The following is a 17,426-nucleotide window of genomic DNA, read 5'->3' on the forward strand; positions in this document are numbered from 1 at the left end:
GGGATTCAAATCAAGAGATCAGTGGAATGCTTGTCTAAACAGGCACACCGCAGAACAGAAATTTGGAAGCATCATGAGAACTGGAGACCATACCAGTTGTTGAATTATGGAGGCCTCACCTGAGTGACAGTTCCCTTGGCTCCTGTTTCAGGATGTTCCAGGGAATTATAATAAAATTTGGGGAAGGGGATCATGGACTGGGGCTTTGAATTTCTTTAAGGGCCCTCCTACCTCCCCACCCCACATTATTTAACCCACACTTGCCTGTTGCTGCTTTGTAATATTGCCACTCCTGCTCAACAGGAAGATCCCCACTTCCCCTTTCATGCTCAGATCTAGCCACCATCCTCATGCCCTGCCCCAATTTATGATAGCCTCCATAGCAGTCTGTACCAGCCGGGCGATACTGACATTTCTTCTGCAAACCATTCCTATCAGCAGTGTGAACTCCTATAGACATCGTTAAAGCCTACCAGTGTGTCTGAGCTATGGGCATCAGCTACTTGCAATACTAAAAATAAGCATTATGCCATAAGGATTATGGTTTGTGCTGCAAGCAAACCAACACATGGTCGGATATTAACAAGAAAAATACCCAGCCTGGTTGAAAATTTGTCAGGCAGCATCCCAGTGTTGTTCCACAGGGACACCAGACAGCTGTCATGAATAGAACGTAGTACAGTAAATAAATGTCAGTTTCTACTTTGTGCAAAGTAGATGTTTACAAATGGCGTATTATGCTAATCTAATGTCCCCTTCACTGAATCACTGTCAAGCAGTGCCTGAATTGGGGGTGTAAAGGTGGCAGTGCCATAACCCCACTTTTGACTGCAGCTCAGCTGTCAAAAGGGATGAAAAATCCATGTATACAATCATCACATTCCATCTCATTTCAAACACCGAAGATAACATAATGACCTCTTCTCCACAAACCTTTTTAGATCAGGCAAATAGTTTCCTATTAAATTTTGTTGTGGTTGAGTGCATTGCACAGATCTCCCATTCCCCCTTTAAATCTGACCTTAATATTTTATTTATTGTTTAAGGGATAATGTTCATGGCAGAGGAATATATGAGGCAATAAATGGCTTGTGCAGGTAATTAAATGCTGAACCAAAGCCGAGACTACTGATAACCATAAAAGCCATTTATTTTGACTATGTTCCAAAGCCATGTACTGCAGTTATTATACAGGGGAAGGCAAAATCAAGTCTGCCACAGGACTAAATAAGAGTAAGAATAACACAGCACATTTATTGCTTTTGAGATATTGAACTCATGTTGCCTCCCTCCTCCCCTTCAGAAGATCACTTTGAAATCAGGCAGGAGACTCACATGTCTATTTTTTCCTAAACATTATAAGATTTTAATAAAGTCCTTGATAGTCTAAAAAAAACTTTCAATGGCATAAGCAAAATAGCAAATGACATTACAAAGCTTTGCTCTCAAAACACTCCACCCTCCTCCCAGCTTGTACCAGTTGGGCATAACTGTGACAGTGTGACTTGAAAGAACAGTCCACTAAATTCATACAGCAAGAGATGAAAAGCATGTTTTCATCTTTGCAAATGGATGAAATCTTGGACTTATTGTCCAAGATTCCGGATACATCAAAGTGTCATGTGTGTACAGTTAAGTGGTATAGTGTCCAGTTCTAATGCCTGTCCACTTCTAATGCCTGTCAGACTAATAAATCTGTGTGTCGCTCCAAGTTCTCATAAAGCTAAAGCTAAAGGGACCCCTGACCATTAGGTCCAGTCGTGACCAACTCTGGGGTTGCGGCGCTCATCTCGCGTTATAGGCTGAGGGAGCCGGCGTACAGCTTCCAGATCATGTGGCCAGCATGACAAAGCCGCTTCTGGTGAACCAGAACAGCACACAGAAATGCCGTTTACCTTCCCGCTGTAGAGGTACCTATTTATCTACTTGCACCTTGACGTGCTTTCAAACTTCTAGGTTGGCAGGAGCTGGGACTACCTCACAAAGGTAGAGGGAGACTAAACACTACAAGAGAAAAATTGGCCTCCACGTGTTGTGTTTTACTCATAACACTAATGTGGATCAGGAGGCAAGTATTTGCTGGAGATAATAGGTGGATAGCATAGCTGCCAAGTTCTCCCTTTTTTTAAGGGAAATTCCTTTATGCTGAATAGGCTTCCTCGCGAGAAAAGGGAAAACTTGACAGCTATGGTGGATAGGAGATTTGAACCCTCCACACACTTGCTGTTTCTCTCCTGCAAATCTCTCTTTCTCTTTAAAACCCTTTCCCTTCAGCTGGGCTCTAAGATCAGAAGGGGTGTGGTTGGGAGGGAAAGCAGTATTTGCTGTTAAGAAAGAATAAGCAGAAATTTGTGAAGAAGAGTTAACGTGTGAGAAGGGTTTAAGAACCTGCTGTCCCTGATTCTCCCTTGAAAATGGTAGTCCAACACACAGACATGGATTTCTTCAAATACATATTCAAAAGTCATTAGGAACCAACTGACCTGATTCCATCCGTCCATTTTCATATTCTTCAGGGTTTTCAGAAGTGTTGTATTGTGGGAAAGGTTGATTGCTGAAAAGATTGTCACACAACAAGCTACGGCAAAGCTTTTTGAGGAACCGCAAAACATAACCAATGCTGTTCACTACTGGCAGGCTCAAGAGGTGCTGTTTCCCATCAAAAGAAGCAGAAACTAGGGGAGAAATGAGGAGGAATTAGGGGATTCTCCAATATAAGCAGTAGCTCCTTTCATAAAGCAGAGAGAGGTTCTCTTAATAGAGCGCACATTCTCTTTTTTTACAAGCCGCACATCTTTTGAGCAAACACTGATACTGTGACCTCTTTAGGCCATTCACTAAATAAATACAAGAAGGATGAAAGTAGTACAGAGTATCATTGATTTTTGTTGCTTTAAATATTTCACAGAAAGAGAAGAGTCTGAATCTCTCTTCCAGAGTCACAATGTGGATTGCCTTCAAATCCATATACAAACTTCGCTGTTACTTCATCTCTCTGTGCTGAGCTAAAAATCAAATCACCAGACTCTGATGAAAGCTGTACTCTGAATCCTAGATCACAGGACCAATTCACTACTTTGGTGAAATTTCTACCCACCCCAACCCCAATCTATGGTGACATATACTTTACAGAAGACAAAAGAGCATGTCACTGCTAATTTTCTTTTTAAATAATTTGTAGTGGCACCATTAACTGGAACCTTTGCATACCTATTTAGGCTGAGGTTTAGGCCTAATCAATTTTGTTTCAGGTTTATTCAGTTTATGCGTCGCTTCCCACTAAAGAAGTTCCTAAGTGATTTGCCACCAAAGTAAAAAACAAACAAAACAATTAAAATCACATAAATATTATTAAAACAGATTTAGCAATACCATGTCGTGTCGTTTTAAGAAATAAATCGATAAATATATGGATCTGTAAAGTGGAAAATGTTACAAAGTACTGGAGAAAATAGCATGAAAAATGGTTGTGCCAACTGATCCATGGTATACATTCAGCAGATTGGGCCCAAAGTCTGAATGGGAACCAACATTTTTTTTAAAAAAGTACCGTAGATAAAGCTTGCGCCAGAAGCTAGTGATGGCTGGTCCACATGGGCAAATGGAGCTCTCTCCCCAGCCAGCCCCTCACCCCACCTGCCTTCTTACTTACAAGCAGTCTAGGGTGTGACATTGTCTGCCAGCTTCATCCTCCTAGGTTTTAGTGTTGCCCTTGTAGCACTCAGCAGGGAAGATTATGGGGACCAATCTTTTATTAGCTGGCTCTGCCTGTCAGTGGCTCTGGCGCCACCTGCTATTGGCCTCCCTGCCTTCTGCCCCAGCATTCCCACTGCCAGAAGAAATGTGTCCAGTGGAGAACATGCACAATACTAGTTTGCTGGCAGCAGGGGGAGGGGGAGGGGGGATTGGTGCAGTTTGGGTGCACTAGCAGAGCCAATCTGGCACTCCTGCCCATGCAGACCCATCATCTCAACCTTTCCACCACATTGACCCTCCTGGTATGCAGCAGCCCCACCATTGCCATGATGTAGCATTGCAGCTTCCCACAGAGGTGGTTTTAGGGGAGCACATTCTATGCTGTAAAATGGAGTATGAGAGGCAGGGACACCCAATTTTAGCATCACACAGGGCACCACTGAGAGTCTGCCACTGCTTCCCCCCACTGTGCAAGCTGCTTTTGGCATGTACCACGTGGTGATGTAGATCTATAGAAGTCCATCACATCCATTTAGACCTGCTGGGAAGTTGTGCTGTTTTATTGCTGTACTAACTTCTCTTTGGTCAGGATTTGCACTGGTAGCTTTTGAGCTTTGCCTTTTACTTATAGCAGAGAATCAGCCAATGATCTCAACAAATATACTTATCTTTCAGCTTTAGTACTTCAGTCTGAGTTTATTCAGAGGACCGAAGTCAAATGAATTGCAGCCGGAGCCCATAAGGCTATCATCTCATTAATGTTAATAGGAATTTAATCATACCCATACAAGAAGAAATAATGGACTTTATTGGACACAACTGATTGGCATGCTTTCAGGAACAAGCTGAAATAATTTCTCAAACATGTGTAGCTTTTTGTTTCTTTCAACAAGGATGCAAACTGGGATCAGAGTGCCTCAGGGGAAAATGAAAGTGGAGACGGAATATAATTAAATGTTGCACAGCAGGATAAAGCTCAGGGTTGCACAGCATGGAGGAGGGTCCCAACGATGCGGCAGCAATTGTATGGTGATCACCGCCGAACATGTTTTATCTACATCCACTTTCAGGGAACTAAATAGTTCTTAACGTGTATTTGCTCTTCACCTTTTCCTTAGTAAATTCAGCTAAAAATGTTAGTGCCTAATTTCCAAGTAACTATTACATAGCTTTAAAACAAAAGCAAAGCAAAAATCTTGTAAACGTTTGAGCCAACTAACATAGAGGCTTAAACATTTTCATTATTTCTCTTTCTATCCTCCTCAGAGAAACTATCAGCATTCTCCAGGAGGTCCAAGACAAGAAAGAGTCTTGTGGCACATTGAAGACTGGCAAATTTATTACAGCACAAACTTTGATTGACTAGAGTCTATCCTCAGTTGGCAGATACATGTGGGTATAGAGCAGGGCTGGGGCACCTGTGGTCCTCCAGTTATTATCGAACTCTAACACACATCCTCCCTGACCAATGGCCATACTGGGTGGGGTAGATAGAAGTAGGAGTCCAGCAAAATCTGGAGGACTGCAGTTTCCCCATCCCTGGTGACATCCTCATCAGATGGATGTTAAATACAAAAACATACAGCGTACGACAATTACCTTGCAAGCACAATGATTCAGAACAGCAGTAATTGATGCTCATTTAGTTACTCTACTTAGTCATTCAAGCAATCACTTCACCTACTTGTCAAAGCAAGACACACATGGATTGGAAAGGAGCCAGGAAGGAGCCTGAGCACCTCTGTAACTTCTGGTGGAGGTCCTGCCTCACAATATGAGGAATTGACTGTACCCTAAGGTTACTTCCATAAGGCAGTTGACTGCCGACTTGGTACTGCTCATGCACTTGAGCTTTGCGCAGTATCCACACAACCTCATCCTCATAACAATTCCACCCTGTATTATTTTCTCATTTAATTTGGATTTACCATTTATGCAGAAAATCCAATATGTAACTAAATAACCCATAGTAACAGTAAAGGTATATTATGTTGGGTGGGTGGAATATGAGGTGGCATTTTGAAGAGGACTTCTTATGGTCACTATGAAAAAGTTGCATGCATGAACAGCACCGAGGCAACAATAAACAGTCACTTGCAAGTAACCTTACTGGTGGATCAAAGTAACGCCATTAGTTTGCAATTTACCACTCAGCATTCCATTTGCTTCTCTTCTTGCTTTTAATGCAACACCTCCATTGAACATTAAAATATTGGAATGAAATTTGATACATCTGGGAAACAATGATACATTTCAAGTTTAAATCTAGTGCCACCCCTTCACCAAATGCAAAGTGCAATGCCAAGCAGATCAAATTAACCAAAACCAATGAAGTCTGGATGTTGACGCGATTAAGGGGAGGATTTCAACTCTCCCATCTCCTGAGCCAGTTGCCAGCTACATGCTGTGATCCAGCAGCAAGGCCCGAAGAAACTCCTCCCGCCTCGCTGCATGCTCCTTGGGTATAGGAACCTGACATGTGCAGCAAGGCTCCATTGGCCAGTGTTCACCCCAGTGCACCTGACAGGCCCAAACACCACTCTGGCTCTGATATTAGTTGGATTCCCCCCCCCCCCAATCCACTCATCCACCTGGAACAATTAGCCATATTCAGACAACAGCCAAAAATGTGAAGCAGGAGAAAAAGTTGTGACACAGAGCAATTAGTGTCTTCGGAAAAAATCCTCCTCAGTCCCCTCAATGAGAAGAGGGAAGAGTGCAGGGTGGAACGGGATTAAATAGCCAGATCTCCACTTCTCCCCTACAGGGAAAATCACCCTATTTGGTTGCCCACACCCCTATAGCAGAGTCCATCTCTCCTCTTCTTGCAGGGGTGGAGGGTGTGGCGAACACTTCCTCCCTCACACACACACACAGGGAAGAAACAGAATTCCAAGGGAGCCATGCAGTCCACTTTGAAGAATGCAACATAGAACGCTTGGTACATGCTTAGAAATCTATTATATGTTTCATGTTTGGAGACCAGCTCATGCCCTGCCCAGCTCATGCTCAAAAAAGATTGTGTGGCAGAGTGTAAAACAGACTGTAACCCATCATCTAAAGTGAATCCCTTTAATCACTAATTTTTATCAGCTGGAATTAGACAAAAGACTGTTTCTAAGGACAGAGACAAGTGTGACACAACTAGGGCTGCCATATTTTGAACAAAAAGGAGGACAAATTTGCCAAATTCTACTTTTAACTTCAGGGATGCGGGTGGCGCTGTGGTCTAAACCACTGAGCCTCTTGGGCTTGCCGATCAGAAGGTCGGTGGTTCGAATCCCCACGATGGGGTGAGCTCTCATTGTTCAGTCCCAGCTCCTGCCCACCTAGCAGTTATAAAGCACGTCAAGTGCAAGTAGATAAATAGGTACCACTCCGGTGGGAAGGTAAACAGCGTTTCCGTGCACTGCTCTGGTTTGTCAGAAGCGGCTTTGTCATGCTGGCCACATGACCCAGGAGCTGTCTGCAGACAAACGACGGCTCCCTTGGCCTATAGAGCGAGATGAGTGCCACAACCCCAGAGCCGTCCGTGACTGGACCTAATGGTCAGGGGTACCTTTACCTTTACTTTTAACTGTGAATCGTTATGACGACTCTCATTTTACATACTAGTGAAAAAAGAGGATGTGTCCTGGAAAAAGAAGGCATCTGGCAACCCTAAACACAACATACATTCTCACCTGACACCATTTCACCTCCGTAGCCCTGCTTGACAAGTGAGAAGACGGTCTTTTGCTGGTGTGCACAGTCAATGCAAGCCTGAACTGCCTGCTGTAGCACCATCGAAGGCCGCTCAGGTCCGAAGTGGTCTGGAAGTTGCTGCACTTTCTTTCGTTCAAGGTATGGCCCCACATTTGCTTGCTTGTTGACATAAATGCAGACTGAACAAAAGGAGAAAGATGTCACTGTAATAATAATAATAATAATAATAATAATAATAATAATAATAATACCCTGTCCATCTGACTGGGTTGCCCTAGGCACTCTGGGTGGCTTCCTCTAGTTGTCCCAGGGTGGAAAAGCCATAATAAAATAAAACATTTTTTTGGTCTGACAGCATTGATTTGAGCAAAGGCAAACAGCTTTTGAATTGAATCTGCTTCTAATAATAGGACAAGATAGTGGTTTGGATCCAGGGCTAGCTTGGGTTTGAGAGGCCCCCTGTCAAAGTGACCTTCTTGTGGGGGCTCCCACTACACTTACCTTCTGGTAGTGATATTTTATATGTCTAAATTACCCACAGTACTATTGACATAGTGTTGTTCTGAGGCACTGCATGGAATTAAAATAGCAGGTGGGTCACAGAACCAGCTTTACGGGAGGGGGAGAGGCTGGTTTAGAGGTTGGTCCTTCTTGGGCATGGGAGCCCCTCTCCAGCTGCTCAAGGATGCTATGGTGCTGACAATAATGACTATGAGGCACCCTACCCTATATGCACCTGTGATGTTTCATTCCCAGGTTTGTATTTTAGACAGAAGTTTTATATTTATTAAAAGGTACACACTTGGAACAATCAGTACAGAATGCCTTACAAGCAATTGTGATTTTGTTCAACCTTTTTAGAAAACAAGCAAATGCTTTTAAGAAAGCCAGTGTGGTGTAGTGGTTAAGAGCGGTGGACTCGTAATCTGGTGAACCGGGTTCGAGTTTCCACTCCTCCAAATGCAGCTGCTGGGTGACCTTGGGCTAGTCACACTTCTCTGAAGTCTCTCAGCCCCACTCACATCACAGAGTGTTTGTTGTGGGGGAGGAAGGGAAAGGAGAATGTTAGCTGCTTTGAGACTCCTTAAGGGGAGTGAAAGGCAGGATAGCATAGCAAGTCCAAACTCTTCCTCCTCCTCCTCCTCCTCCTCCTCCTCCTCCTCCTCCTCCTCCTCCTCCTCCTCTTCTTCTTCTTCTTCTTCTTCTTCTTCTTCTTCTTCTTCTTCTTCTTCTTCTTCTTCTTCTTCTTCTTCTTCTTCTTTTAAGAGTTTTAATCTTCCTGAAACACTGAACTTTAATCCACAGGAGTGAATGCCAACTGTTCATTTACAGGAGAAAAGAAAGTGGCAAAGAAACCATTCAAGGGGATGGCTAAGCATATTTCCTGCTGAACTCCAGGGACCCCCAAACTTTTGAGAATTAAGCCTACCAGTATTTGTGTAACCCTATCCTGGATAATTTCACTGATAATTTCATTATATTTAATGTTTGCTCCAAATGTCTGTGCAGAAGTTGTTTCAAGGCTAATTTTAAAGTTTACATTCTCAAGAAAGAAGAGTTTGCACAGTTCTGCATGGCAGAATTCTCTGAAATCCATAAATCCACTTTTTTTATAAAAAAAACCCTCTTATCTGAGAGTGAAGGAAACAGAAATTGACCTAAGCTGTGTTCTGAGAAGAGATAGCAAACCGTAAGGAATTAATTAACAGGCTGAAGGTTCAGTGTGCACTATATTTCATCATGATATCCACTGTTCACTGGACATATAATTCAGACTGCAGTGCTAAACCCTCTTTCCTGGGAATAAGCTCCTCTGAACCTGCTACTAAGTAGCCATAGGACTGTGTTGTAAGGCAAGCACTTGAAATGGGGGGGGGGGTTAATGCAGTGGTCTGCAGATAAGACTATGGTTAGAGAATACTCTCGTTTGCACAATACAAAACTGAATTTATTGATGAAAGGCTGTTTATTAATAAAAGAAGTTTATTTATTTTTTAAGTTACTTGAAAAGTCATATTTCATGTTCTGGTAGTGGTACACCTCATTTCTTGTATAAGAGAAATCTTCTTGTAAGAAAGCACAAAAGCTTTCTCCCATAAAGTGCTTTAAGGATATAGGCAATATTCAATGATGTTCTCCAGCTTGCACACAGTTAACCTTCAGTTCCTTTCCCTCCCCCTCCCCCTCCCAGCTCCCCTCCCCATGTGACCTCAATATCTTCTCTGGAGGATGCCCTGGACCAATGTTTTGGGGCATGCAGGGAGCAGAACGGAAAGCCCAATGGCATGAGTGCAAACCTCAAACTATATTGCATCTCATCCTACCGGGTACGAGTCTGTTCTTTTAAGAGGTTTAATTTGTGGTGTGTTGTAATTATATTATTGTATTGTAGCTTGTAATTTATTGTATTAGGTTTGTAAGCCACCTTGAGAGGACATTGTTGAATAAAGCAGCCCAAAAACCTTTTAGTTAGTTAATTAGTTAATTAAGAGGCCACTAAAATGAACTGCTCAGGAAAAAGAAAACCAATCTTTGATACTTATGCTGAAATCTATCAACATGTCTTTTATCTCTTCTCCTTGTACTTAAATGTTCAATAGAGGACAATGATGAGGCTAAAAGGACAACCCAGCTTTTACATATTGTTAAGCAGATTATTAACATGGTTTATAAGACAATTAGGCCTCTGTAGCAAGAGAATCCCTGTTAACATTTTACATGCTGAACCTTCTTGTTTTAAGGGATAGCAGAGGTTCCAGTCTTTCTGGCATGCCTGCTTATTTTATAGGATCGTGTGAGTCAGCCTAAAGTAAGACACATTATTATTGCTGGCTGCAAGCGTGCTAGAGTTGTCATCTTTCAGAACATATAGCATTACCCTGTGACAGAAATCAGATAGGTGACAAAAGAAATTATAACAGAGCGAAGGACGTGGATGATGGCTGAGCAGTGTTGGGGATAATATACAGTTAGTATCACACCATAATGAAAATCTAGTGCTTGAAGTGTTAACAGCCACTCAGGCTGAACAATAAAAAGACTCAAAGCAATCTATTCTGGGTAAATAGGACTATAATGGCAATAATAGTTAGCATTACATAGCACTTCAAGCCATCAAAAGGCCATACAAACAAACAGGAGAAACCATTACAAGCACGAACGAAGGACATGAACTGCATTACGGAGATCTGATGACAGATTTATTAATACAAAACAGCACAGGTTTTTGCTTCCTACCGATGAGTGACACAGTGTTTCTTAAGGCAGAGCTGGGGTGTGCTCTGTTTATGTGTGTGCAGTTGATTTTCTATCATGTACAGACATGATAGAAACAAAATTGAGAATATAAAGAGAATGAAGAAGAAATCTGGATAGATCTCCAGCAAACAATTGATAACTTGTCTTTGGAGTTCAAATATTTGCTTTACTTAAACAAGAATCACTGATGAACAGTACAGCTCAAAACATGTATATGATAGTGGGTTTTCAAAGTTCAATAAAATAGTTTTGATGGAGGGGGGGTTGTATCCTTATCTTACCTAAAGCTGAGTATTTTGCATGCACTTTATCCTAATATGTACATTTTTAGAATCAATTTTCCCCAATTTAATGCATCTTTGTATGTTTTTTTCACCAAAATGCATATTTTTGTGCACGTTTTCCCCCAATACATTATGGTACATTATTTGGGTTAGAGCACTGCAGCACAGAATTTGCAAAGGTGTGAACTGAGAACACAGCCATCTTTTAGTTCACATATTATATTGAAAAGTCAAGTGAAGTGAATTCCCCTCTATCCCTGGGATCTGGTTGAAGAGCAGGTTAGAAATCCTTTAAATAAATTCATAAATGAATACTCCTTTTCTGATGAACGGTTTCGTTTCACATACCTGTGAGGGCTTGTGGGGCCGCTGAGTTGGGGATTGTAGCTGCATCCTGTGGGATTGAGCTTATATCAGGTTCCGGGGTGCTTCTTGGTGGGGAAATTGCTAAAGGGGTCATTAGAACACGAGATTTCAGCTGGAAGACAGAACCAATTTGGATAATGAAAATACATGCAGAATCTGTTTTATTATACTACATATTAGAGCTCTTTAAACTCCCACACTACAGCAAATTACCACAGTATCACATTCGTTCTTAGACACATTAATGCTTTCAAGGAATATAGGGAATGGGACTAAAATGTTAATGTATAATGCAGGTGAAGTTGCAAGAAACAAAATATTATGCAATTCACGGCATAATTATTTACATCTTAGGAAAGGACTATCAAAGTATTGCTTATTTTTTTGGGGGGGGGACTTATTCAATGCAGATGTAAAAATTTCTTACATAAAGTGTAATGCTGGACTGTTAGACCACACAGACTACTTGAAAATTGCTGGTGGTTTTAGCAGACCACTTAATTACTCTATTTTTCTGCCTGTATTAGCAATTGTATTGCATTGTGCTAGATGCTGTATTATTTTTAATTGTATTTTTTGCTTCTTTTATTTATTATATTGTATTTATTGTATTATAATTTGCATTCTATAGATTTTGAAGTTTGCTACAATAAAATCCAACGTAAGAAATAAAAAGACCATTAAAAATCAATGTGAATATTTAATGCAGACATACCATGGACCATCTGAATGAAACCTGCAGACCACAGGTGGTTTATGGACCAGAGCTTGGGAACCCTTGACATAAAGTTATCATTTACAATTTGACCCTTAGCTGCACAAGTGTAACTCTCTTGCAGTTGTTGGTTTGTTGGCTTGTTTGTTAGCCACCCTTTACCATAAGGTCCCCAAGTGGGTTACAACATTAAAACACAATATTTAAAACTGTTTACTGATTTAATCACAAAAATATACACCTCAAGTGTGAGAGCCAGTGAATTTTTTATTTTGCTTTAATAAAAATGTATCCATATTTGCATCATATTAGCCCCATGCAGAAGGGAACCCTTAGGTAATGCAGTCATTGCACAACAAGCAGAGATTTAGACCCCCATCCAGTTTTTGGCGTGTGTGTGTTTTAAAAAGAAGGCAATCACATTGTCAGACAGAAGGGCACTGGTGTAGGAAGCCGCTCAGGCACCGGGAGCGGCAAACATGACACGCACCCGGGGCCGGGGCATCACTACGTAGCGCACATGCACAGCTTCGCTACGTACGAAGCATCGATGCATGCGTCGCTACGTACGACACATTGATGCATGCGTTGCTACATACGACACATGCATCGCTATGTAGCAATGCTGCACATGCGCGCTACATAGCGGGGTGCCGGCGCTGCCACTCGTGCTGCCCCCCAAAAGACAGAGCTAGTAGCAGTGGGTGGGTGAGAGGGGACGCTTCTCCCCGCCAGCCTCCAGCCTCCTGGTAAAAAGCTTTGTTCGGCGAAGTGTGGTTGTGGCTGGCTGGCTCGCTCACCTGCTCGGCTGGCACACGCTTTGCTTCTTCCTGCTGGGCAGAGCTGCGAAACCAGGGAGGCCTCGCCTCCGCGGCTCCGCCCAGCAGGAAGGAAGAAGCAAAGTGTGTGCCAGCCGAGCAGGTGAGCGAGCAAGTCAGCCGCCACGCTGAGTGAGGCTTTTTACCGGGCGGCGGGGCTCGGCTTGGGAGTCGCGGGGGGGGCTGAGTGTCACCCCCCCTCCAGGGTGGCACCCGGGGTGGACCGCCCCCAACGCACAACTCTTGCTACGCCACTCCAGAAGGGCATAAGACTTTGTTAGCGTGAACTGATGTTCCTTCCCTAGACACTTAAATCATGAATTATTTTTCTAAATTGTTGCATTTTGGGCTGGCCCTTGTACTGCCAGTCTTATATGGAAAAAAAATATTCCATTCTGCAAAAGAAAGGCATCCTGTTCGGCTTGTCCCTTAATGACATGGATTTGATGTGTAAGCTTCTCTGCAATGGTCATGTCCCAGAGTAAGTCTAATTTACGATGGCTGCTTGCTTAAGCAGAGGACACTTTCTCTTGAGCAAGGAGAGAGATCCTGATTTTTGCTAATTCCCCACTCCAGCTTTACCCGCATGCTACAGCCAACAGCATTCCCAAGGATCCCCACAGGAAAGTACAACAAAAAGGAAAGGGAGACATGGGAATTTCTGTTTCGTGAGCCCTCCTTGTTCTTAGGAACCAACCTATAATCCTACCTGTTTCAGGGTATCTGAAGAAGTGTGCATGCACACGAAAGCTCATACCAATGACAAACTTAGTTGGTCTCTAAGGTGCTACTGGAAGGAATTATTTTATAATCCTACCTGTTATGTTTAGAGACATAATAGACATAGACGAGCCAGAGTATCTGTAACTATAATAGGGTCATGCCAGCACTGATAGTAAAAGTGAATGCTTGTGTTATCAAATGTCAGTGATTGCCTAGCTCCCATGAGATGTTTGATCTCCCAACTATGCTGAGGGTTCAGACCTACATCACAATGTTGATGTAGCATTCGGCACCATTTCTGAGAACGAACCTTACATTCCGGCTAGTAATTGGTTTCCCTCCATTTATTGCAAATGACAAAATAAAAGATGCTGTAGAACAAATGCACACACAAATGTATGTTTGCTGGGAAATTTCAGATCCATTAGCTTTTAAACGAAATGTTTGCTGTTCAGCAGCTATCTCATACATCGCTCTGGGTGTGAAAAGAATGGGAGTCCCCCACATTGTACTGAAAGCAGAGAACAACAAATAATAAAATGAATTCGGAATGTCTGAAAGGGCTTGTTGGGTGTGTGTGGGCGGGGGTATGTGTGCACGTGCAAGAATGCAAATACAAAGCATTGGGTCTGCTGCAGATCAGAATCAAACCCAAGAAAAGAAAGGTCAGGAGAGCTGCAAAAGGACCTTAGAAGCAACTACCTACTTACTGCATTCAATTATGTTTTTTATCATTTATTAAATTTGTTAGTCAGTTTATTTTGCCCAAGGCAAATCAAATCAACTTCCAGCAAACAAAACAAAACCCTACATAGAGACATTAAAACCAAGGGTGCAGGACATTGAAAGCATCCTCTCCACTTCTAAAAGGCCACAGGCTTGGTTATAGAGGAAAGTTTTTGCCTGGTGCCTAAATATATGTAATGTATGTAATGATGACACCAGGCAAGCCTCCCTGGGAAGAGTATTTTTGCCCTTTAGACCTCTCATGGAGGGACACACAAAGAAGGGCCTCAGATGATGGTTGCAAGTCTGGATTGGTTTATATGGCAAACTTTTAGGGTTTGGGGGAACCAATGAGCCATGGGGTGATCTAGATACATAAAAATTATCCCAGACTATGCCATTTTCCCTACAATTCCAGCCTTAGCTCAAACAGTGAATCTGTAGCAGGCACAAAGGGATATTCCCTTCCCTTTCTTTCTCTTTAAGAAACAGAACAGTGATCTGGTTTGGACAGGGACTGGCAGTGTAAATAGGTCCACTGCTCCTTTGCCCTAATAGTATTTCTCCCACTCTGTCATTTCTAATCTAAGAAGGACCACCCCATCCTTTAAGGGTGGTCTTATAAAATAGACACCTTGAGTGTACTTCTAAGCACAAAGCCAGGGCTACCGTCAAACGCTTATGCAGAAAGCTAAATACTGTATTTCATCTTATTTCCCCCATCACTTTCCTGTCACTGCCTGACAACAAAATTTATGCCCCTATTTATTACCCATTAAAAAGTAATATGACAACAGATAATATGAAAAGGTACATTTTAAAAGTCAATTGACTGAAATCTACATTTTCAAAAGCACTTCTCCTGCCCTTTCAAATGCCATTCCTGGCACAGCATGTAAAGACCGCAATGAATTTATTGGAATAGAAATATTCCACTTTGCTGAAACTTGTGTGCTTAAAGTGGGTACAGGTATAGACATATCCTTCTGAAATGAAAGTTCCTGTAAATATATTTCACCACACCTTCACATAGCTGCCAAGTTTTCCCTTTTCTCGCGAGGAAGCCTATTCAGCATAATGGAAAATCCCTTTAAAAAAGGGATAACTTGGCAGCTATGCACCTTCACAAGGGTCAACAGCAATACTGGGGCAGGGAGTGGCGGGGGTGGGGGGGAACGCATATGTATTTAAATCTCTCTCAGCTTTTCCATAAGAGCTACAAGATAGTTTTGTAATCGATAGATAAGGCACTTTGACTCACTTGGAGGTTGTAATCCAAAACATCTAGTGTTTGGCAGATGTTTAGGCTAAAAAATGGACCATCTGCTAACTAGAAAGCAGAGTGAATGGCAACAGGTGAAAGTAGAAATGGAGGGTGATAACTCAGGGCTGCCATACGTCCGGAATTTCCCGGACATAGCCAGGATTCGTCCGTCAAAAATGGCATCCAGGCAGAATTTTTGGCAAGCGGTTAAAATGTCAGGAAAACCCGGGTGTATGACAGCCAATATCGGAAGTGTTTGGGTTTTTTTTTAGCAAATTTCCCCCAAAATAGCTGAAAAACTTCATTTTGTGTGTGTCCCGATTTTCACTTTTTGAAATATGGCAACCCTACGACAACCTCCTATGGTGCATGCACATAGCATTCCTTTTGATTCACTAAACCTGAAAACTCTATCAATACAGCAGAAAATGGAATGAGTTTTGTTTTTATATTTATTATTGATTTATTGATTGCTTTCTATGCAATTATCTAGGGTGATGTACAGTTTTAAAAAGGAGGAAATGCTATTCCACAGAACAAGAGCAGCCACACTAAAAGTCCTGCAGAGTAGGCATCTGAGATCTTTCAAACTTTGGAACTCTAGTCTGTTATATATTGCATGTGTTTGGAGTATTAATGTACAGTATTTGGGTGACTTTGTATGATTTTATTGTTTAAACTTATGCCAATAAAGGCTAAAAACCATAACAACTTGCAGGAGAAACTCTCCTGCAAACTGCAGCAGCCTACTAGGTGCATAAGGGATAAAGTGGTCTCCCAAGTAACCTGATCCTGAGCATAGCTGCCAAGTTATCCCTTTTTTTAAGGGATTTTCCATTATGCTGAATAGGCTTCCTCACGAGAAAAGGGAAAACTTGGCAGCTATGATCCTGAGTGGTACAGGGCCTTATATGTTATACCAACACCTTGATCTTGGTCTGGTAGCAGAATGGCAGCCAGGGCAAATCCTGACAGTAGGGTGTTGCATGATGACGGGAGCAACTGATCCGCCACATTCTGCACTGCCAAATGAACCCCAAAGTTAGCCCCACATAGAGCACTTGTTCTTACCACAAATGGTAGTACTTCCTTCAAGCTAACTTCAACTCTCTAAGCTAGGGAGAACTATAAAGTCTCCATGTTGAAGTTACTATTATCTGTAATCTCATCCCTGGACAAATACTGTATAAAGAACGAGGTGATTGTTCAGTCGGCAAAAATTGTTTTATAAATTCATTAGCATTTTGGTTCACATTTCTCTTAATATGCACATTTTTGTACGTAAATTTAACTAAATATAATGCAGTTTGTGTTATTTTCACTATGTATTTTCATGCACACTTTCTCTCATTCCTTGTGCTCCACCTTGGCCACTGAGATCTTCTCATGGGGCACTTCTGGTGGTCCTCCATACCTCTGAGGTTTGTTTGGCTTTTATGGGAAACTAAGTCATCAGGGGGGCAGGTCCTGCCCTGTGGAAGTCCTTGCCAACAGAAGTTCAGCGGGAGTCATTCTTGCTTTCTTCTCAATGCCTTTTCAAAACTGCATTGTTCAGACTGGCCTGTGGAAATCTTCTACCAGCCAATTTTTATTTATATGTTATTGATTGTTTTTACTGATGTTACTGTAAGGTTGTGTTTTTGAGTTGAACCCAGATTTTTTATACCTTATATGAAAGAGTGATTTATAAATATTTAAGTGAATAAAATAAAAACAAGATATGCATGTTAATACACATTTTTTGGTTGGAGCACCGCCTTGCAAAATTCTGGTGGATAGCTGTGTTTTGGTTCAAGTATTGTTTCAGAAAGTGCAAATAGGGGAGGTTTGCCTTTAAATGCAATCTGAATGGAATCGCTACCTCACCCTTC

General features: G+C 42.0%; 1 protein-coding gene across 1 annotated transcript in view; it reads right to left on the bottom strand.

Moving 5' to 3' along the window:
• The window catches only part of SCML4 (Scm polycomb group protein like 4), an 84,024-nt gene that overhangs the window by 16,595 nt on the left and 50,003 nt on the right, over window positions 1-17,426 (bottom strand). Inside the window, exons 3-5 of the mRNA XM_035110678.3 lie at window positions 11,292-11,421; window positions 7,380-7,580; window positions 2,484-2,675 (exon numbers count right to left, since the gene is read on the bottom strand). Of these exons, the coding sequence (XP_034966569.1) occupies window positions 2,484-2,675; window positions 7,380-7,580; window positions 11,292-11,421 (523 nt within the window). The remainder of the gene's footprint in view (window positions 1-2,483; window positions 2,676-7,379; window positions 7,581-11,291; window positions 11,422-17,426) is intronic.

The sequence above is a fragment of the Zootoca vivipara genome, chromosome 3, assembly GCF_965207765.1.
Source record: "Zootoca vivipara chromosome 3, rZooViv2.hap1.1, whole genome shotgun sequence".
Classification (NCBI taxonomy): domain Eukaryota; kingdom Metazoa; phylum Chordata; class Lepidosauria; order Squamata; family Lacertidae; genus Zootoca; species Zootoca vivipara.